At 36.9% G+C, this 23,377-nt stretch overlaps 1 protein-coding gene across 6 annotated transcripts in view; it reads left to right on the top strand.

Moving 5' to 3' along the window:
* COL12A1 (collagen type XII alpha 1 chain) overlaps window positions 1-23,377 on the top strand; it is a 121,961-nt gene that overhangs the window by 16,814 nt on the left and 81,770 nt on the right. For 3 of the 6 annotated variants that reach the window (XM_054557760.2, XM_063724864.1, XM_063724865.1), the window contains exons 7-13: window positions 16-180; window positions 859-1,032; window positions 5,231-5,521; window positions 5,726-6,328; window positions 8,184-8,456; window positions 11,467-11,739; window positions 14,242-14,514. The exons of 2 other annotated variants lie outside the window; for them this stretch is intronic. In XM_054557760.2, coding sequence (XP_054413735.2) covers window positions 16-180; window positions 859-1,032; window positions 5,231-5,521; window positions 5,726-6,328; window positions 8,184-8,456; window positions 11,467-11,739; window positions 14,242-14,514 — 2,052 coding nt within the window. The remainder of the gene's footprint in view (window positions 1-15; window positions 181-858; window positions 1,033-5,230; window positions 5,522-5,725; window positions 6,329-8,183; window positions 8,457-11,466; window positions 11,740-14,241; window positions 14,515-23,377) is intronic. One more of the 6 variants, XM_063724866.1, reaches the window with a different exon arrangement.

The following is a 23,377-nucleotide window of genomic DNA, read 5'->3' as shown; positions in this document are numbered from 1 at the left end:
TTCTTTTCCCTTTAGGGGATGCCATTGATTATTTAGTTAAAAATACTTTCACGGAATCTGCTGGGGCAAGAGTTGGCTTTCCTAAAGTGGCAATTATTATTACGGATGGAAAATCCCAGGATGAAGTGGAAATTCCAGCAAGAGAGCTTCGTAATGTTGGAGTTGAAGTTTTCTCCTTGGGTAGGTTAAATTCAGTTAATTATTTCCATTTTACAACTCCTACAGTATACTTAACGTTTAGGAAGATGAAAGATTGATTCCTCAAAGAAGGATGCTATTAGAAGTGTTTATTGCATTTTTATAGTGTAATATTAAAGACTTAAATTGTCTTTAAGTAAAAATTCTGCTTATCTATTTCCCTCATATAACTCCCTTAGCATATGTATTTAGGAAGGTGGTATTCACATTCTTTGCCAGCTCTCTACTTTTCAAAGAATGCTGGGCCAATGATTCTAATAAAGATCCTCCTTGTATTATCATTAAGTGTTTTTTATGTGTTTCCTATATTATGTAATACTTGAAGAATTCAGAGGGCTCCAGCTTATTCAGGACTCTGGAAGAAAAAAGTATTATCTTTACAGATGGCAAAGACATATGATGGTATGGTTGGGATGAAAGCCCACTCTGTTTAACCAACCATTTGTTTTCCTCTTTGGCTGGCCACTATATGTCAAATTACAAAATGTTTTTGTCATCTGCACAGTTGCACATTCGTTATGAAGCAAAGCAATTCTGGCTTATGACTTAATGATGATTTGAATATGTCTTCAGTTGTGAAAAACGGAGAAAACGAAGAACTTCTCCAAGTCAATTGGCACATTTCCCATTTCAATATGTCCTTATCCTTTTGTTTTGAAGGCATTAAAGCTGCAGATGCAAAAGAACTCAAACAAATTGCCTCCACACCTTCACTGAACCATGTTTTCAATGTGGCCAACTTTGATGCAATTGTGGATATTCAGAATGAGATCATCTCCCAGGTGTGCTCAGGTGTTGATGAACAACTTGGTGAATTGGTTAGTGGAGAAGAAGGTGAGTAGACTGTTTAGTGTTCCCCATGTGTTAGTCTTTTCCGTTGTTTGAGTATTTATAGTTATCTTAGAAGTAGACATATTTATTTAAATATTTCTTCCAGTGATTCTCCAATTGTATACTCCATTGTGTTGTTTTTTAGCAACTCAACTTGTTGATACCATTTGTATTGTTTTTCCTTCCAGTGGAACATTCAATAAAATGTATCATTGCACAGTTCTTAAAATTTTTTTGGTGGGGGAAAGTTATGATTTACTTTTTTCTTTAAGACTCTTTTGTGTACATTGAATGTCTGTCTAATTATGCTATTCTGCTACTTGCTTTAATTATCTTGCACTCTGTTTTAAACATTGATGGGCTGGAAAGACATTTGCAACTTGATAACAATGTTTCTGTTAACTGGCTAAGGACAAGGGTTTTCTATCATTATACTCTGCCTAATGTTTTGAAAGCTTTTAAGAATATTTCAAAGATCAGTCAATGTGATCCTCCCATTAGAAAATTCTCCCATTTCTATTAGTTATTACTTCTAAATACATGGGAGAAAGAAAAGACATTTCAAAAGCATCCTTTTGAACATTAAAAATAACGACCCAAAGCCTTTATATTTTTCCATCATTGTTCTCCTCTCAGCCTGAGAATCGATAAGTGATTAAACATAAATTCTAAATAGTGACATCTTCAATCATACAAACTCTTTAATCTTCAATCTCTGAACATTTTGTCAAAATGTTCATTGGCCCTAATTCTGTCTCAGAACCTCTCATTACTTCATGGGCTCTCAATCTATCCTTTATTTTACTGTCTACTGTCTAACCTTTTTGCTTTGTATTATTATAAAATCCATCTCACTCACCTCCACTTTTCTCTGATTACTTCTCTTTACTCAATCTTTTAAACAGTTTAATTCTTCCTGGGGTGCAGTTGCATGTATGCAAGGGTAGGCCAGACTTTTATTCTGCCACTGTTGGAACTTTCCCTGTGTAGGGGGCTGGGGCTACATCACAGGTGTGTGATTTCTCTTTAGTGTCTTCTCTCTTCTGCTGGACTAACCTAAGGCTTCTCTCTTCTGCTGGACTAGCCTGTACTGCCTCTGTATCCCTCAGGTTTGGCCAAATTTCCATGTGGCATCTCTGTGGCTTCCCTCCTACTACTTTCTACTTAAACATCATTTAAAAAAATATATATATATTTCTTTATTTTTAAAATTATTTTCATTTTTAAAACTTTTAAGTTCAGGGGTACATGTACAGGTTTGTTACATAGATAAACTTGTTTCATGGGGGCTTGTTGTACAGATCATTTCATCACCCAGGTAGTAAGCCTAGTACCCATTAGTTATTTTTCCTGATCCTCTCCCTCCTCCTACCTTCAACCCTCCAATAGGCTCCAGTGTGTGTGTTGTTTCCCTGTATGTATCCATGTGTTCTCATCATTTAGCCCCCACTTATAAGCAAGAACCTGTGGTATTTGGTTTTCTATTCCTGTGTTAGTTTGCTAAGGATAATGGCCTCTAGCTCTATCCATGTCCCTGCAAAGGACATGATCTTGTTCTTTTTCATGGCTGTATAGTATTCCATGGTATATATGTACCACATTTTCCTTATCCAGTCTATCATTGATAGGGTTTTAGGTTAATTCCAAGTGTTTGATATTGTGAATAGTGCTGCAGCGAATATATGTGTGCATTTATCTTTATAATAGGATAATTTATATTCCTTGGGTATATACCCAGTAATGGGATTGCTGGGTCAAATGGTGTTTCTGTTCTTAGTTCTTTGAGGAATTGCTGCACTGTCTTTCACAATGGTTGAACTAATTTACACTCCCACCAACAGTATATAAGCATTCCTTTTTCTCCACTACCTCACCAGCATTTGTTATTTTTTGACTTTTTAATAATAGCCATTCTGACTGGTGTGAGATGGTGTCTCATTGTGGTTTTGATTTGCGTTTCTCTAATAATCAGTAATGTTGAACTTTTTTTTGTATGATTGTTGACCACATGGATGTCTTCTTTTGAAAAGTGTCTGTTTATGTCCTTTGCCCACTTTTTAATGGGGTTGTGTGTTGTTTTCTTGTAAATTTGTTTATGTTCCTTATAGATGCTGGATATTAGACCTTTGTTGGATGCATAGTTTGCAAAAATTTTCTCCCATTTTGTATGTTGTCTGTTTACCCTGTTAGTAGTTTCTTTTGCCATGAAGAAACTCTTTAATTTAATTAGATCCCATTTGTCAATTTTTGTTTTTGTTGCAATTGCTTTTGCCCTCTTTGTCATGAAATCTTTGCCAGGGCCTATGTCCTGAATGGTATTGCCTAGGTTGTTTTCCAGGATTTTTACAGTTTTGGGTCTTACATTTAAGTCTTTAATCCATCTTGAGTTGATTTTTGTCTATGGTCTAAGGAAGGGGTCCAGATTCAATCTTCTTCATATGGCTAGCCAGTTATCTGAGCACCATTTATTGAATAGGGGGTCCTTTCCCCATTGCTTGTTTTTGTCAGGTTTGTTGAAGATCAGATGGTTGTAGGTGTTCAGTCTCACTTCTGGATTCTCTATTCTGTACCATTGGTCTAGGTGTCTGTTTTTGTACCAGTACTATGCTGTTTTGGTTACCACAGCCCTGTAGCATAGTTTGAAGTCAGATAGCGTGCACCTCCAGCATTGTTCTTTCTGCTTAGGATTGCCTTGGATATTCGGATTCTTTTTTGTTCCATATGAAATTTAAAATAGTTGTTTCTAGTTCTGTGAAGAATCTCAGTGGTAGTTTAATAGGAATAGAGGCCAATCTATAGATTGCTTTTGGCAGTATGGCCATTTTAATGATATTGATTTTTTCTGTGTATGAGCATGAAATGTTTTTCCATTGTCATCTCTGATTTCTTTGAGCAGTGGTTTGTAGTTCTCCTTGAAGAGATCTTTCACCTAACTAATTAGCTGTATTCCTAGGTATTTTATCCTATTATTCACAACTCCCATTGTGAATGGGAGTTCGTTCCTGATTTGGCTCTCAGCTTGACTGTTGTTGTGTATAGGAATGCTAGCAATTTTTGCACATTTATTTTATATCCTGAGACTTTGCTAAAGTTGTTTATCAGCTTAAGAAGCTTTTGGGCTGAGACTATGCAGTTTTCTAGAGGGATTATGTCATCTGCAAACAGGGATAGTTTGACTTCCTTTCTTCATATTTGGATGCTTTTTATTTCTTTTTCTTGCTTGATTGCTCTGGCCAGAACTTCCAATACTATGTTGAATAGTGAGAGAGGGCAACCTCATCTTGTGCTGGTTTTCAAGTGAAATGCTTCCAGCTTTTGCCTATTTGGTATAAACATCATTTTTATATCCTACATCTGATTGCTTTTTTGAGGACGTGATGTGTAAATTTGGGCCTGTTTTTACACACACTTCTTGCAGGTTGATTTGTAAAAAATTATAACTATATCTTCCAGGAAGTCGATTCCATTGACAAATCCAGAATTTTGATATTGTCTGAAATATCTTAAAATACTTTATGTTAACTGTCAAATACATGACTATGTTCTATGTTGAGTAAGGATCACCATTTTTTAGAGGATTGATATGCATGTGTCAATATGCATGTTATAAGCCATTGTTTCCCCTCTGTTTGGTGGCACTGTGGACATAGTTGAACTTTTTTTCTTACCCTGAAACTAGTGAAAATGAAATTGTTTAAAATCATAAGAACCTGTCATTTAAGAACTACTAAATGCTTTCTCTTTCTTGGCATATTATAAAGTATCTTTTAAAGATTATACTTTTATGATGTTATTAAGAGAGAAAAATTCCCTAAAGAATTGAATGAAGCATTGATTTAACAAATATTTATCAAGTGCCTACTTTGGTACTTGAGAATGAAGACAATGAGTGAATACCAAAACCAGAATGGAAATCTTGGTTTCAGAGAAGAATTAGGCATGAGGTGTCCCAACATTAATTTCTTCCAAATACTTTCTTATTCCATTAACTTCTCAGCAATTTGACTAAAAGCCAAGTGTTGAACCACTTTTGGTTTGATAGGGACATGTGAAATTGGGGACTGAGGAGAGTATTGGGCAACTCTTTTCAATATATTCAGGATTAATTTGAATAAGGAGATTTGAAGGTCCAAACCTAAAGACCAAATTAGTAAGGTTACATCGCACTGTTATTAATCACTATCTGCTTGTAACTTTTTAGTTGTTGAGCCTCCTTCAAATTTGATTGCCATGGAAGTCTCTTCAAAATATGTTAAGCTAAATTGGAATCCATCTCCTAGTCCAGTGACCGGCTACAAAGTCATCCTCACACCAATGACCGCAGGAAGCCGACAGCACGCTCTGAGTGTGGGGCCTCAGACAACCACACTCAGTGTTCGCGACCTCTCAGCAGACACAGAATACCAGATCAGTGTTTCCGCCATGAAGGGAATGACATCCAGTGAACCCATTTCAATAATGGAGAAGACTCAGCCAATGAAAGTTCAAGTGGGTAAGTTAATGTGTGCATCATTGTGTTTGGAATATGTGAAGATCTGTTTGACAGAATGCCTTACTTCTTTGGACTTAGTTTTGAATGAAATATTTGCAATAGTTTGTTTTTTTTTTAAGAAGCATGCTTACTAAGAAAGCTAGATATGTATATTTTAATGATTAATATGTATTGAAGTTTAATGTACTTTTTTTCTCTTTACAGAATGCTCACGTGGTGTGGATATAAAAGCTGATATTGTGTTTTTGGTTGATGGCTCCTATAGCATTGGGATTGCAAACTTTGTTAAAGTTAGAGCCTTTTTGGAAGTTCTTGTAAAAAGTTTTGAAATTTCACCAAATAGGGTCCAGATTAGTCTTGTCCAATACAGCCGGGATCCTCATACTGAGTTCACTTTGAAAAAATTCACCAAAGTTGAAGATATAATTGAAGCAATAAACACCTTCCCTTACAGAGGAGGATCTACGAATACTGGCAAAGCAATGACTTATGTCAGAGAAAAAATATTTGTGCCTAGCAAGGGATCAAGAAGCAATGTGCCAAAGGTCATGATTCTTATCACGGATGGGAAATCATCAGATGCTTTCAGAGATCCTGCGATAAAACTAAGGAATTCAGATGTTGAAATCTTTGCAGTTGGTGTGAAGGATGCCGTTCGCTCAGAATTGGAAGCTATTGCCTCTCCTCCTGCAGAGACCCATGTGTTCACGGTGGAAGATTTTGATGCTTTTCAGAGGATATCTTTTGAACTCACACAGTCTATCTGCCTTAGAATTGAGCAAGAATTGGCAGCTATAAAGAAGAAAGGTTAGTAGACTTTGAGAGTAAAAGTTATTTCTTCATGAACAAAGAATTTTGGTTCTAAAACTGTGGATAATATGCTTCTCCAATTCTTTTTATAGACAAGAAAAAGTAACTTTCCTATGTTATTGAAAACTATTGAACTTAGTTTACTTAGCTCTGAGATGTGACTTTCTCCTGGATATGGATCATATTTTAGTTGGTGAAAAAGCTGTTTACTTATAAGAGTCATGAGATGTTTCTGTTCCTAGATCCTCAAGCAGGTTTAGGAACAAGTTTTATCATATGTATGTGTCATTTACAATCCAAATCCCATGTATGGGGTGTTCACTATGTGCTGGACACTGAGCTGGGTCCTTCAACTCAAAGGTGACGAGAATATAGTCCTGGACCTTTGGATTCTTTTTATGCATTTCCTTTCCTGAATCATTTTGGGCATCATTTGTCACATCTGGAATTTTCCTCATTTGCCTGATCTACTTTTCAATGTTTAGTTAAAAGTCCCATCCCTTGAGTTTGTGTCCTTTTCAGGGACATGGATGAAGCTGGAAACCATCATTCTCAGCAAACTAACACAAGAACAGAAAACCAAACACTGCATGTTCTCACTCATATGTGGGAGTTGAATAATGAGAACACATGGACACAGGGGTGGGGGCATCACACACCAGGACCTATAGGAAGGTGGGGGGGCTGGAGGAGGGATGGCATGAGGAAAAATACCTAATGTAGATGACGAGTTGATGGGTGCGGCAAACCACCATGGCACGTGTATACCTATGTAACAAACCTGCACATTCTGCACATGTACCCCAGAACTCAAAGTATTATAATAATAAAGAGTCCCATCCTTTTCATTAAGCCTTCCTAAGCTGTAACTGTCCTAGCACTATCATGCTATCACTTTCACTCAGTTGGCTTTCCTATGTACTGCTTTTTTTTTTTTTTTTTTTTTTGGGAGAGGGTCTCACTCTGTCACCCAGGCTGGAGGTCACCCAGGCTGGAGTGCAGTGGTGCAATCTATGCTCACTGCAATATCTGCCTCCCCAGTTCAAGCAATTCTTGCACCTCAGCCTCCCCAGTAGCTGGAACTACAGGAGTGTGCCACCACACTTGGCTAATTTTTCTATTTTTTTTTTTTTTTTGGTAGAGATGGGGTTTCCCCATGTTGGCTAGTCTGGTCTTGAACTCCTGACCTCAGGTGATCCACCCACCTCAGTCTCCCAAAGTGGTGAGATCATAGGCATTAGCCCCCATGCCCTTCCTGCTTTTTTTTTTTGGGGGATTGTTAATAATGTTGCATTCTCTCGTTTCTTTATTTTGCCTGTGTGCCCCCTAAGTATACACTGTATGTGTTAAATGTTGTCTCTTTCTATGATTTAGTTTAATAACTGCTAAGTTTAATAAATATTTTGTTGTTGGGAAAAATTCCATAATTTTTACTTTGAAATATTTGTCTGCAAACCACCAAAGGTTAATATCCAAGTACCAGGGATGAATGGGAAAATGTACATGGTTCATTTTAGGTCTGCTATGGTTTAAATATTCCAATTGTGGGCAAGGCCATTCTATTACTACTGCTTTAAGAATCTCAAAATTCACATTCAAATTTAATCAGTCATTTAAATAATAGAAGTTAGTATTATGGATAGTCAAGGTGAATAATCAAGATCTCTTGTTGGGTTGTAAGTTGTGGGGGGCTTTCTCTCAATGGTCAAATGTAGATGAGGTACTCAGTGCAGTAGTCTCAATGAGCACCATTCTCCCAAATTAATGTAAACCATTTTATAAACATTGAAATATTGGTTACTGTTTTGTTTTATAGAGTCAAACATTTTTAACTGTCTTTTTTTTTTAATAGCTTATGTCCCTCCAAAGGATCTTAGTTTTTCAGAAGTGACTTCTTATGGTTTCAAAACCAACTGGTCTCCAGCTGGAGAAAATGTTTTTTCATATCACATCACCTACAAAGAAGCGACTGGGGATGATGAGGTCACTGTGGTGGAGCCAGCATCGAGCACCAGTGTTGTTCTCAGCAACCTGAAGCCAGAGACCCTGTATTTGGTCAATGTGACTGCGGAGTATGAGGATGGCTTCAGCATTCCCTTAGCTGGAGAAGAGACCACCGAAGAAGGTGTGATGGGGTTTCTGCCACTGTTTTTCAAAAATGAATAATTTATTGCACTACAGAGTTACAGTTTGTAGTAACCATCTTCTTTATAGTTCAGAATTGCCAAAGCCTTTGTAAGATTTGGCATCTTTAAAAGACAGCTTTTCATAAATCTTTTTAAAAAGAGAAAAATAACTTTTAAGTAAAAAACCTTAGACTTCTTTTGATGAATTTGAAGTTAAGAGACCTAGAGAACTGTTGATAATTATGGAATTAACTTTTGAAATACTGCTTATCCATCTTTTTTGGTCCCACATTTCAGGAATGTTATGTCTTAAGTCTTTCTGAAATTGTTTACTGTACTTACAGAGTTACGGCAAATATATATATGTATATATATTGGTAATAAGTATATTATAAATTATTTATTTTCTTTTTAAAAAGTTGTGGTAAAATATACATAACATATTTACCATTGTAACCATTTTTTGAGTGCACATTTTAGTGGCATTAAGTACATTCACCTTGTTGTGCTACCATCACCACCATCCATCTTTAGAACTAGCAAAACTGAAATTCTGTACCCATTAAGCAATAACTCCCCATTCCCTCCTTCCCTCTACTCCTGGAAACCACCATTCTATTTTCTGTCTCTAGGAATCTGATTACTCTAACTACCTCACTTGAGAGAGGAATCTTTCAGTACTTGTCTTGTTGTGCCTGGATTATTTCACTTAGTAAATGTCCTCAAGGTTGATCCATGTCGTAGCATGTGTCAGAATGCCCTCTCTACTTATGGTTGAATAATATTCCACTGTATATATACACCACATATCTTTTAAGATGGGTTTCTTACTATGTTACCCAGGTTCGCCTCAAAATCCTAGGCTCAAATGATTCTCTTGCCTCAGCCTCCTGAGTAGCTGGGACTACAGGTGTGTGGCATGGCGCCCTGCCTCACATTTTGTGTATCTCCATTCATCAATGGACATTTGGGCTGCATCCACCTTTTGTGAATATTGCTGCTATGAACATGGTGTGCACATTTTGCCAAATATTTTAAGCAGTATTTGTTTACATGTGTACTCCTTACTGGATAGAGTTGAATATATTTGGACACACTTTGTTATGTTTGACATTTAAGGCACCAATTTAAGTTGGTTAGTGGAAGACTAAGGCAAGGCAATTATTCTTTAACATAAGCATAGCAAAGTATCACAATAAATGTCAATTGTTCTTTCCTCTTTTGACTGGGAATAGGAGGTGAAGACCCTGAAAGAATAGTGTGAGGAATTTAAGATAGTTATAAAGAAGTATTTGCTGACAGGGATGGTGCACATTGGCATACTATACTGATAAAAGCTAGAGAATCGTTTTTCTCTGAAACATTTTTCAGATAAGATTGCTATTTTTCCTTTTTTCTTTTGCATGGTTTAGGTATATTTCTTCCTGAAGGCCATCACATAAACTAAATGGCCTAAGAAGTCCTTTCATCTTATGACTTTTGTGGTCATATAAGGGAGAAGGCCATACTCAGATATTTCTGAGTTTCTGATGCTTTTCCTGTAATGCCCACACTGCTACTCGATGACCTTGACCCTTTCTTTTCAGCATTTTGGGAGGGGAATGGGAAATCTGTCTCAAGAGAGGACTTGTCTCAGGGTTTTTGAGTAGAAGTCACTCCATTCATACACACTCTAGTTTTTGGTCATTGGTCTACTACAATGGAGTTTGGTAAAGTCTTTTCAGTTATATTGTCTGTAATGGAATCTGGGATTTAAATTTTCTTTAGTTGATAAGAAAGTTTCCAATGTAATACTTTCATTAAGCTAACAATTATAGAGCTCCTGCTATGTTTCAGGTGCTCTGCTAAATGTTTTCCATAGATTATCTCATTTAACCACTTAAATAATCCTATAAATAGTCATGTTTTGCTGCTAGGGTAATCTGCGGCTCAGAATTACATATCTATGAAGCTTCAGAGCTAGGATTCCAACCCATCAGTCTATCTGCTGATTTGTTCTGACTCATTTAATCTTTTTCCTTCCAATACAAAATGAATCATGGGTGTAAGTTGGCCAACTACCATTTCTTTCTTTCCTGGAGAGATATACTTCCTTCCTTTCTCTTCTAGAGAGATATACTTCCTTCCTTTCTTTCTCCCTGGAGTGATCTATTGATGTGTTGAATATTTAAGTAAACTTCTAAACGTCTGTGTGTCATTTGCCAGGCATGTTGTGCTAGGCTTTCACCCCAGTGGACTAAGAAGACAAAGACCTTTAGTTCATCTTTCCTGAATATGTTGTCTATATAGACAGTTGGCCCCATTGAGCAAGAAGGTCATTTAAACATGTTTACTAAACACAAAACCAAATGATGTTCTCATTTGGGCATAATGAAAAATGCATTTAAAACTATGAGTCTGCGGGTGTTACCCACAGTGCATCTTAGCTTCAAGATGTAGATATAATGAGCATTCATTAAGTACCTATTCTCTGCTTGTTCCGTCCTATGTATGGTTGAATTATTCTCCAAGTCAAATGACTATACAGATAAAAAGTTAGTGTGGGACTGACTGGATAAGACGGTTTGGTTGGGTGGGTTGATATGGTAGAGCTGGGTGTTAGGTGTTATTTTCTAGTTTCGTGAGAAAATGTAGTAAGAGTGAAAGTCTTGGCTGTTTATATTCAAAGAAATGAATTGTTTTTATTCTTGAAGTTTATAGCAGTATAAATTTAGCATTTGATAGAATATTTATTATTTTAAAAGTTTACTATTATATACATCTTTATGTAATTAAAAAATTAACAGTACTTAGTTTCTTTCTGGATATTGTAGAATTCATATTTGCTGTTTCAGAATTTAGTTAATCTCTGGCTAAATGAGTACAGAAACCAGGATGTTTGCAAATAAATTGCTGATGGATTTCTTTAGAGAAATGGTATAATTTAGTAATAAAAAAGTAATTTTTGTATTTTTCATATAAAGTCAGTCAATTTATGTTTTAAAATCTATTTTTCCTTTTTTATTTCAGTAAAAGGAGCGCCTCGAAACCTAAAGGTGACAGATGAGACTACAGATAGTTTTAAAATTACTTGGACTCAAGCTCCAGGGAGAGTTTTAAGATATCGAATTATATATAGACCAGTTGCTGGTGGAGAGAGCAGAGAAGTTACCACCCCACCCAATCAGAGGAGGAGAACCCTGGAGAACTTGATTCCAGACACAAAATATGAAGTATCTGTAATTCCTGAATATTTCTCAGGACCTGGTACTCCATTAACTGGAAATGCAGCCACTGAAGAAGGTAGAGGAAATATGCTTATCATATGGTGACAACCAAACTCTTAGACTAGAGGGGAAAATTGGGACAACTATCCAGATAAAAAACTCATGAGACACTTTGTTTCAATTATTTGAGTATGTTAGACCATAGTCCTTTTAGATTTAAGTTTAAAATTTTTTTTTTTACTTAATCATGACATTATTTACTTGTGTCAATAGATTTACTTATTTATTTATTTAATTAATTAATTTTTTTGAGACAGAGTCTCTCTCTGTTGCCCAAGCTGGAATGCGGTGGCTCGGCTCACTGCACCCTCTGCCTCCTGGGTTCAAGTGATTCTCCTGACTCAGCCTCCCAAATAGCTGGGATTACAGGCACGTGCAACTACACCCAGCTAATTTTTGAATTTTTAGTAGAAAGAGGGTTTCACCATGTTGGCCAGGCTGGTCTGAGACTCCTGACCTCAGGTGATCTGCCTGCCATGGCCTCCCAAAGTGCTGGGATTATAGGTGTGAGCCACCACGCCCGGCCTTGTGTCAATAGAATTTAAATGCTAGGATATAGTCTCAATATTCTTTTAAAAATAATATTATTAAATGTTTTAGTGTGAATTGAAGGATGACTAAGAATTAAAAATCAAACTGCTATGCACTATTGAAATAAATTGTATTTTACTTCTTAAGAAAGGTTTTTAAACATTAGCTTGTTTTTCTTTAAATGGGATGATTAGGATCCCAGTATACATTCTGATGTTTGTTGAAATTATTAATGTTTAATATGTGATTTCATTGGGGGGAAAGTAAGGCATACATAATTTTTCATTTTATTTCCTAGCTGTAATGTTTTTAAAATAGCAGTAATAATGCAAAGAACACATTAGCAATAATGAAAAGTTACTGAGTACCTGTCTGGTGTCAGGTTCTGTACAAAGAGCTTTTCTTATATTTTGTTTAATCTCTGCATAGACTTTATGTTATTATTATCATCATCTCAGCTTTATAAGAGAATTGAGGCTGAGGAAATTAAATAATAAATCAAGACCACACAGCTAATAAATGGTGAATCTGAGTTTGTGGATTTTACTGTCCTACTGCAGACATTTACAAGGAGTATCCATTATCTCTTGGTCTGCATCACCCTTCTCTGTCCCACTGCCCTCCCTCCCTCTGCATCACTCTCCCCACTCCTACGGCATTCCTCTCCCTCCTCCCCCACTGCATCATGCTCCCACCGCCCACTGCCCTCCCTCCCACTGCATCACTTTCCCTCCTCCCACTGCATCACTCTCCCACCTCCCACTGCATCACTCTCCCTCCTCCCACTGCATCACTTTCCCTCCTCCCACTGCATCACTCTCCTACCTCCCACAGCATCCCTCTCCCTCCTCCCACTGCATCACTCTCCCACCTCCCACAGCATCCCTCTCCCTCCTCCCACTGCATCACTCTTCCTCCTCCCACTGCATCACTCTCCCTCCTCCCACTGCATCACTCTCCCTCCTCCCACTGCATCACTCTCCCTCCTCACACTGCATCACTCTCCTTCCTCCCCCACTGCATCACGCTCCCACTGCCCTTTGCCCTCCCTCCCACTGCATCTCTCTTCCTCCTTTCATTGCTTCACTCTCCTCTCTTCCCCCTGCAACCTAGCTCATTAGCCTGTTCTGCTATAGAGGCTTTCTCTTTTTACCTGCTTTCTTCCTCCTCTCTTCCATTGGTGAAGTGTGACTACTTCATTGGTTTTCTTTCTTGCTGAGGGTCTAGGGCTCTTTGTGCTGGGCACCATAATGTGACCCAATACCTCTTTATCTTTCTATTTTCTGGAGTAAAGCTAGCTGGCTTTTATATGCTTAGTGGAGGGTGACATAGGGCCGGATTCCTTAGGAACCTTCAGAGAGGACATGACCAATCTACAAAGAAAGTCATGAAATAGCAGACATCACAGCTACAAAAGGATGGGTGGTCCCTCGGGATTTGTACCCAAGGCTCGGTCTCACTTAGCTGTTTTTTCTCTTACTTTTTTTCCCCCTAGGGAAAGCAATATGTTTATAATTTATCATTTTTATTATATCAGAATTAGTTCCTGGGTGTTACCTTTAGATGTTTGTAGCATTACACTGATTAACTGTTTTTACTGAAGATTTCTTAAAGGAATTAAAATCTGCATTGTAATACTAATCAACATGTATATATTTTATAGTGCTTTGTTCCACTTTTAAGGAAATACAGGGAAACTATTTTATAGGAAATATTCTAACATGGAAGATTTTACATGGAAGATTTTAACCTTTGTAAACACAGAAAAGGGACTGGATATCTTTCCCCTTGTTTCTACTAACATATAGGGTCTGATTTAGAGATGCTTAAGCTTTGTTGGCTAGTCAACAGTTATATCACAACAGTGATAGTCTCAGCCAGGATATAACTTTGATGTAGTGCACATGCGTAAGTAAAGTAACAAAGTGTTTTTCAAGTCATTTTATTAAATAATGGGTTTTGATGATGTTGTCATTTTTTAATGAAGTTAGAGGGAATCCAAGAGACTTAAGAGTTTCTGACCCTACGACGTCTACTATGAAATTATCTTGGAGTGGGGCACCAGGAAAAGTGAAACAGTATCTCGTCACATATACCCCAGTGGCAGGGGGTGAAACTCAAGAGGTCACTGTGAGGGGAGATACAACCAATACGGTGCTGCAGGGATTGAAGGAAGGGACACAATACGCCTTATCTGTGACAGCCTTGTATGCGTCTGGGGCTGGAGACGCCCTCTTTGGTGAAGGAACAACACTTGAAGGTAATTACCATCGTATTTTCTGAAAATCCAGGAACTTGTTTGTGGTGCTGCCTCTAGGAAGCTTAAAATGTTTTCAGACAATGAATCTAGAAGTATGCAATCCTTTCTCTTAAAGGATTTTCAATATGCATGTTTTTCAATGCATATTGAAAAACAAATAACCATAAAGCTCTCTGTTATTCAGAGATGTAGAATGTAAGCAACGGAAAAAATTAAACTTGATTCAGAAGTGCCTTGGGGAGCTGGATGCATCATGAGGCCAAAGAAATGTGTTTATAGTTCCATGGGTTGGTTGAAAGGAGAATAGGTGTATGACATTCAGAGCGGGAAGGGACCTTGGGAAACATCTGTGAAAAAAGGTTTGGATTGCCCAAGTTTATGCAGCTAGTTCTGTCTTTCAGATCCAGATAAGAGCCATTTTCTGACATCCATTCATGTGCTCTTTTCATTTACCATGCATAAAAGCTGAAGAAATATAAGAATCCAAGTTTCTTTTTTTTTCTTTTTTTTTTTTTTTTGAGACAGAGTCTCGCTCTTTTGCCGAGGCCGGACTGCAGTGGCGCTATCTCGGCTCACTGCAAGCTCTGCCTCTGCGGTTCACACCAGTCTCCTGCCTCAGCATCCGGAGTAGCTGGGACTACAGGCGCCCGCCACCACGCCTGGCTAATTTTTTGTATTTTTAGTAGAGACGGAGTTTCACCATGTTAGCCAGGATGGTCTCGATCTCCTGACCTCGTGATCCACCCGCCTCGGCCACCAAAGTGCTGGGGTTACAGGCCTGAGCCACCGCTCCTGGTCAAGAATCCAAATTTCTATTTGTTTTCTAAGTGATTTCTGAAATTCCGTTCTGTATTAAATGTTCAAAGTGATTGCGATAAAGTACTTAGTAAGAAACATCAGCAAGACTGGAGCGGTTTCCTTGGTTCTTTAGAGTTAATTGTCAGAGGCCTTTATATTTTTCAGGATCTTTTGAGATATAATCACAGCTTAGGTTTAACTCACCACAGCTACTAAGTGAATAATGTAAGGGAGAGAAAATACAAATTTAATTGAACCGCAATGAGAATGGATTGCAATGCTAAAAATCCCATGATGTTGACTCAGTCCTATGGCTGGGGCCTACATGGACTATGAGCAATAGCTTTCCTTGTCTTTATCATTATATTTTATATGACTTATTTTAAATGATTATAGGAAGAAAATGAATCTGAAGTATCTTCTAATATGAAATCACAGCGACTAAGCAAAATATCCATCAAAGTTGATGGCTCCAGGAGCTTGGAAGGTTGTAGATATTGTAATTAATGAGACAGGACATACAATAGGCGGTTCTTAGAAACTTCAAGACTTAAGAATGAAAAACAAATAAATAAAAAATACTAATCTAAGTAGTAGTGATCGGCCAGGTGCGGTGGCTCATGCCTGTAATCCCAGCACTTTGGGAGACCAAGGCAGGTGGATCACCTGAGGTCAGGAGTTTGAGATCAGCCTGGCCAACATGGTAAAACCCTGTCTCTACTAAATACAAAAATTAGCTGTGCATGGTGGCGCATGCCTGTAATCCCAGCTACTTGGGAAGCCGAGGCAGGAGAATCGCTTGAACTCGAGAGGCGGAGGTTGCAGTGAGCCGAGATTGCACCATTGCACCCCAGGCTGGGCAACAAGAATGAAACTCCATCTCAAAAAAAAAAAAAAAAATAGTGATAAAGAGTTAAATTTCCATAGTCCATGAAATCTGTTTCTAGAAAAAGATTTAAATGAAAGATTAAATACCAGTGTTTAAAGTACTTACAACTAGAAGAGTCCTGGTTGTACTGCTTAGCTGTGTGACCTGGAGTAAACCTTTAATCCCTCTGGGCCTTAGTTTATTCATCTATAAAGAAGGGATGACTATCCTCCCTCTTTCTTTCCAGAGTTATTGTTGAGATCAAATGGGAGAATGTAAGTGAAATTCATTGGAAACTGTAAAATACTATATGTCTACAAAATTCATCAAGAGGACATAGCTTATTAACTTTAGATCTGATATCTAAAAGCCTCTTGGTATACTCAGGGTTGGGGGCTGCGGATTGGTTCCAAGACCCCTGCATATACCAAAATCCCCTGCATATACCAAAGTCCTCTCATACTCAAGTCCAGCAGTCGGCCCTAGGGAACCTGTATATGTGAAAAGTTGGCCCCCGGATATAGGTGGGTTTCGCATCCTGTGAATACTGTATTTTTTGTCTGCGTTTTGTTGAAATAAATCTGCATATAAATGGACCCTCACAGAGGAAACCCATGCTGTCAACTGTATAGCTTTAGTATTTCAAATATAATTGGTAACACAAAAAGTTTTGAAAAAATTAGTAGAAACAGAAATTGCCTTAAATACACAGACATAATCCAAACAAAAAAAGCATGTGATCTTTACAATCTGGGGCAACGTCCAGAATTTTGGAGAAATTTGTCCTTTTCTTTGGACCTTTGAAGTTCTGTTTCTCCAAATGCTTTCCACAATCTTTTAGCATAGGTTGTTCATAAGATTTTTTTAGAGGACAAACTTTCACTCTTTGTTTTTCACAAGATAGGTATAGATTGTATTTGTGAACATTTCTTCTTTATAAGAAGTATCTTGGAAATAATTTAATAGTTTTTCTTCTGGTTGTGCCTTTTAACCTTCTGGTATTCATTTGTGCTTTCTTGCTTTTAAAAGTATATTTATGCTCAGTAAAAATCTTCTCGATTCTAAAAATTAAGGCATTTTTGCCAAGAATAATATATTACAAATTGTATTTAACAAAATGTACTTTTTAATTTTACAGGAAGCACATTCTACTAGGCTGTGATTTTTGTAAGCCAGATGTATTGCTCAATTGTTTATAATATTATAGCTCTTCACGAGTGGTATCGAAAACCTATCAACTTGTACGCATGTGTGAGTATACACACACGCACGTGTCTTTGATCAGAAACAATCTCTAAGGGAAACATATAGATAGTAAAATAAATTTTAAAAGCTATTGTTTTCTATTTCCTGAGAAGAAGGAAAGCTAGATAATTTGCAAGTTTGCTTAAAAAAATACAGTTAATTCCTAACTAAATTGTAAAAATTTACAATGGACATTTTGTTCATTTATGCTAAAGTGCTTTACTGCAGTGAAGGATTACCGAAGGGCCTCCAGCCTGATTTTGTTAACATATTTATCCCATTGCATTGTGTGTGGTAAACTTGACAAATATGTGAAAGCATAGTTGTGACTAAATGAAAATAATAGAAGATTTTTGCCCCTGGTTATTCCATTTCATTTTATTGTATTAACTCAGCCAAATCCACATACCATATACAGGAATAGGATATGATGGTAAATGCAGGGAGTGGAAAGCCCAGAAACAGAGCCAGGCAACTGCTTTTGAGGGCTGCTGTTTTTCTAATCTGTTTTTCTCTTGGGAGAGGAGGTGGTAAGAGCAGAACTTGAAGGAATGTTTCCTTTATCCAGAGGCATGGTGTCAGCCGGCAGGAGCATTCCGTAGGTTGGACATCTTATAGATTACCTCAAATGTATTATGGCTTTCAATTCAAAAGGAAATAAAGTTGTTGTTTTGTATTTAAAAAAAATGTGTAGTGTGGTCTACAACCATCTCTAACTTGAATCTATTTCCTAGTACTTTTTTTGAAATGCAGCCAATGATCAGAAAATTCCCTTGTTGCTGGAAGAGAGATTTATTAGCACTGGTGTTTGGGAAGTTCATGGTTGGCTATAGTACTGTACGCAATAGAATCACAAAGGCAGAGTTTATTACTATTTCAGATCCAAACTTCAGAGGAATGTGAGCACACATCATTAGGTTTGATTTACATTGTTTTTTTCCCCTGTTGTTGTTGTTGTTAGAGCAGTTAGACAATGTAATTACAAAAACACTACTGTATATGTAATTGAACTTCAAGTCTTGAAAGAACCTTTAATTGCCGCTGTTAGTGCTTGGAGGAAAATCTGTTTTTATAAACCTCTCAATAAATACTGCCCATTTTAATTCAGAGATTTACCACAAATGAACGAGAATTTCAATTTGAAGAATAATATGTTTTCTTGTTAAATTTTTGAGTGTTGTTTTTTGGCTACGGAAAATATGACTTTTTAGAATTTCCTTTGTTTCAGTTGCTGTAGCAACCTGCTAATGTCCTAGATATGAATGGCTTCCTACAGATCAAACCAAGTGTATTCAGTTGACATTTTGTTACAATGAGGTTTTTAGCACATCTCAGGAATTCTGCATGATGTTGAGTAACATGAGCCCCTTAAAGATGGACTAAACAAGGCCTCTGTGTTTTCCTTGATTTACTGCTGTCTCATAATTTGAAAAATCATACATTCTGGGTATAATAACTCTGACGTTGCCAGGGAACTTTAGCACAGTCACCAAACAGTAATTTCTATTTCCTTTTTTTCTGTGAATTAATTGCTTGTCAGATAAAAATTGAAGTCAATGTGGAGAGGTAATAATTATGGAAGAAACACTTTTTTGCTCAAGCCGACTTTGAAGTTGAATGGTAATTTAATTGTTAAGATGTTTTTAAAAACTGTGTATAGCTTAAAGTAACTGAGTTAACTTATCAATAGTGAACTTTGTCCTTTGGAATGGTGGCTCTAATTCATTGGTTGTAAATCAAATGTATTTCCACATGAATGTTATCCAGAAGCAGATCTTCTGTATTGCTGTGGAAAGTTGGATGACTTTTGAGCTGAGCTCTAACGGAAAAGACAAATTGATTTAGAAGAGAGTTTACATTACATTTTCAATTTAACTTCTATTTTTGAAAGTGGTATATGAAACTCAATGAAAGCTGGCTGGAACAATCTATAAGATGAAATACAGTTTTATTTCATGATGATTAATTTTTCATTTATCATTGGCTAATTTGTGTTATAATTATATTTGAATTGGATGATAATTTGCTTTTCAGAAAGAAAATGGAAAAAGGGTAAGGAAACATAGGAAAGTTACTTAAATGAGGCATTAGTTCTTTGGCTTGGTATGTGGAAAAAAGCAGTGTAGGAATCAACCCCTTCAGGATGTTCAGATCATGAGAAGTAGACCTGTCTGAATTACTTCCCACAGCAGCAGCACAGAGACACATGCAAGCACACACTAGAAAAATGGCTTTTGAATAGATGTAACTATGTTTTATAATAAGGACGGAAATGCTGAGTAGCCAAATTTCAAAACCTGATAGAGTTTTATACCTTTAAACTTATGACATTTATACCTATACTGGTACTATACTAGGAAGAATAAGGTGTAAGGGAAAACTGTCAAGATAGAATCAAAGGAATGGTAATAAAGGAATATCATCATTATAGATGATGACTTATTTGAAATGATTGCCAGAATTTCTATTACCAGAGATAAAATTAATAGACAGAGCACAGGCATATATCCAGAACAGAAGAGAGCAAGTGCTATGAGACTAAACATTATTCAAAAAAACCCTAAACAAACCCCAGCACTGTAAGACACATATTTGTAAATCTTGGAGAACAGAAGAAAGAGGAGGACCTCAGAAGGGAGGGAGCCTCTGCTAGAGCAAAAGTAGATCTAGGTTCAGGGAAAGGTAGTGACTACATGGCAAAAAGTCTACTAGGGTTGCTTTCTGTTCACTGCCACTGTTTCTACGCCTTCCCCTTTTGAGGAGCAGTAACCTCTCCTGGAGATAGCCTACAGACTGGTCTTCTCACATCTTTACTTTCTTCTCCCTCTCTCTTTCCTATTCCCTCTTAGGTACTCTAAAAAGGGACTCTTGCATAAACCCAATAGAATGAAACTAAACCAAAACAAGTCAGATAATTTCTTCCTGTAGTTACTGATGTCTGGAGCTCCTCAGATTCAGGACAAAAATGACAATGTATTTGCCTTGCAAGTAAATGCCTTGCTAGGTAACACTTAGAACTTCATTCATGTGAAAATGTGCTCAGCTCTTCAATAAGAGGCATGCGTGTGTTCAGAGCCATTTCCTGTTGAGACAAGATGGAGGGGAGAAGAGAGCAGTGAACATCCCACATGTGTCCATGGAGATGTGATGAAAAGCTTAAATCATCTCCTCTGTTCTCTGAGGGTCAGCCTTGAGATTATTTTGCCGCCTAAAGCAGTGATTTTCTGTACATGGCAATATAACCACACAAAATACAAGCCACCCAGCAGTCCTACAGAGCATCATGTGTGTAATGATTTTGACCAGTTTACTTTCACCATACCTGTCTTTATTTTGAAGGAGCACCATTTCTATGTGAAAGCAGATTTGAGGTTCCTTCCCACACTGACCCAGCACACCTCCCGAATAAATGCTTCTCTAGACCTCAGAGAGGAGAAGTAGAAAGAAGAGCAAAAAGGGGGAAAGAATAAAGAATTGTAGAGGCTTTGGAATCACAGGGCAGATTTAAAAGATATTTAGAAGGCACTAGTACTTAGGTGCATCCCCAAATATTCCAATTTAATTGATTTGGGTAGGGTCCAGCCTTTGTTTTTTCAGGCAATTCTGTTTATCGGTTCAAGTCCAGTCCAGTTATTTTGCTGCTGAGGGCCCCAAGGCCCCAGGAGGTGACATAGCCTGTTGGTGACCTGCTCAGATGGTTGCACACCTGGCCCCAAGACCAGTTCGGCCACTTGCCAGCTTCCATCCTGCCAACTGTACCACAGGGCGCAATCCGCTTGCTTCATTTTTTGCTAATCTAATGTTTGGCCAAACCAAGATCTCATTTTTTAAAAATTCAAGGGCTATACATTTACTTGTCGTGAGTACAACTTATTCTCAAAATTCCTGGTTGTAATGTAACAGAATACTCAGCCCTCCTCTCTAAAAAAAATTATCAATATGTTTGGGGAGCAGTATGGATTTAATATTTAGGAATATTCTTATCAAACTGACTGATTGACATGTAAGAAACCCATATGAAGCAGTTTATCTTCTCAATTGTGGTGTCTCAATTGAACTATCTTTCTCCTTTCTTTGGAGTCTATGTTGCTATGTCACTAACATGGAATGTTGTAGTGACAGTGCCTGCCTTTACATACCACAGGCAGAAACTACAATTTTTAGTGAGTTTTTTTCTGAGATTGAGAACTTACTCAGTGTTCACTCAAAATAGTGTTGTCATGCCATTAATTAGAGCTTAAAAATATTTTTTAGTTGATTTTTAATTTGCATCTTAAAAAGTGCTGTTGTAGATTATTTTCAGGATATTGATAAACCTTGGGAAAGGTCTTCATTGCATTTTACTAGTATTTTGTTCTAGCTTTACAAGTCTTGAGAGTGTTAAAATAGTTGATTAAAATCCATAGGAAGACATGTCTTGTGATCTTAGATCCTTTTGTTTTAAGCCCAGAAATATCTTTGTGAATGTATTTTTGCTTCAGCCACAATTCTCTTCCTATTATTTTTCTCACAGTGAAATCATTAGCCTGTGTTTATGAGATTGACGTCTGTTGTCGTGGAAATAAACAATGTCACAAATTTAGTGCTGTAGAAAGAAAAATAGGTTGAGAAGCAAAACCTTTGGGAAAAATAAAAGCTGAAATTGTTTTAAAATTACCCCAGTGTTAATTTGAAAGATAATTCCCACATTCTAGTTAACCTTATTTGTCTGATACTTTTTTGAAACGTCGTTAATGCAGCTCATTTAAATTCAAAATTGCTTTCAAGCAAGGTCATTTCACAACAGCTGTTCCTGACTGCAATTTAGGAAATTTAGAGGAAAAGGCACATATTGAAAATGGTGTATATCAAGCAAAGGAAAAACGTGCTGTACATTTAAAACTTAGAGACTAGGTGTTGGGATATCGATTATCAAAACAAATAAAAAACAAAAAAAAGAAACCCACAACCAAACCAAATAAAACAGTTTTAAATTGTACTTTTATATTCCAAGTAGAGAAAATATAAAGGTGTATGACCATTTACACAGTAAAGACAGCTAAAGAAGACTTTCAAATGGGAATTAGCTTCAAGAGCTGAGGGAAAAAATTCAATTTGCTCTTAAAAATAAGTATTCTTTGTTCCAGTGAAATATGTAACTAATTTCCTTCCAGGGATGAGATGTGCTGTCAGCAGTTAAAGTTATTTATAATGGAGTTAGAATTTTCCATTTGGGCTTGGGGTCTGGTAGGCTGCCCATCTTCTGTTTCATTTATTTTTTCCCTCTAAATCCACCATATATGATAGGTTTTTGTCCACCTAGATTTCTTTTTCATTCATTGTTACCTTTACTTTTTGTGTTGAAATATAATTGTTAAGTTATGACTGCTTTTAAGATATTCATTTTTACTCTTTGAGTTAAGTAAAATAATAGTTTTTAAAATTCTTGTAAGAGCATTATATATCATTTGCATGAATATACAACAATTACTGGTAAAATGTATGCTGGGAAGCAGATAGATTTGTATTTATGTCATACTGTGGCATAAACCCTAGTAAAGGTAGACAATAAAAAGTGACCTGTATATTTATCTTACATTTAAAATATGGAGAGTGAGGGTTTTATTCAAAGACATCTGTGCCTCCTGTTAAGTTGAGGTTTCCATATTTTTCCACTTGGGTTGTATGTTTTTTGAATGAAAGGGCCAAAATTTAGTAGCAGACGTTTTTGATCAGCTAGAACAAGTGGTGTGTTTTATTTTGGTGACTAATCACTTTTAAGTTTTCCAGAAGAATTGGTTGTTTTTAGTTTCGTTAGAGTTAAGCTATATTGAAAGTTTGCACTGCTACGTTTTAAACTGCATGAGCAAATAGAAGTTTCACCAATAAGCTGTTGTTGGCATTAAGTTTTGTAAGTGATATGAGATTGTTGCAGTTGTTGTAAATCATGCATTGAAACTGAGTTTATTTAAT

The sequence above is a fragment of the Pongo abelii genome, chromosome 5 (assembly GCF_028885655.2).
Source record: "Pongo abelii isolate AG06213 chromosome 5, NHGRI_mPonAbe1-v2.0_pri, whole genome shotgun sequence".
Taxonomy (NCBI): Eukaryota; Metazoa; Chordata; class Mammalia; order Primates; family Hominidae; genus Pongo; species Pongo abelii.
This window is presented reverse-complemented; position numbering and strand designations above follow the sequence as displayed.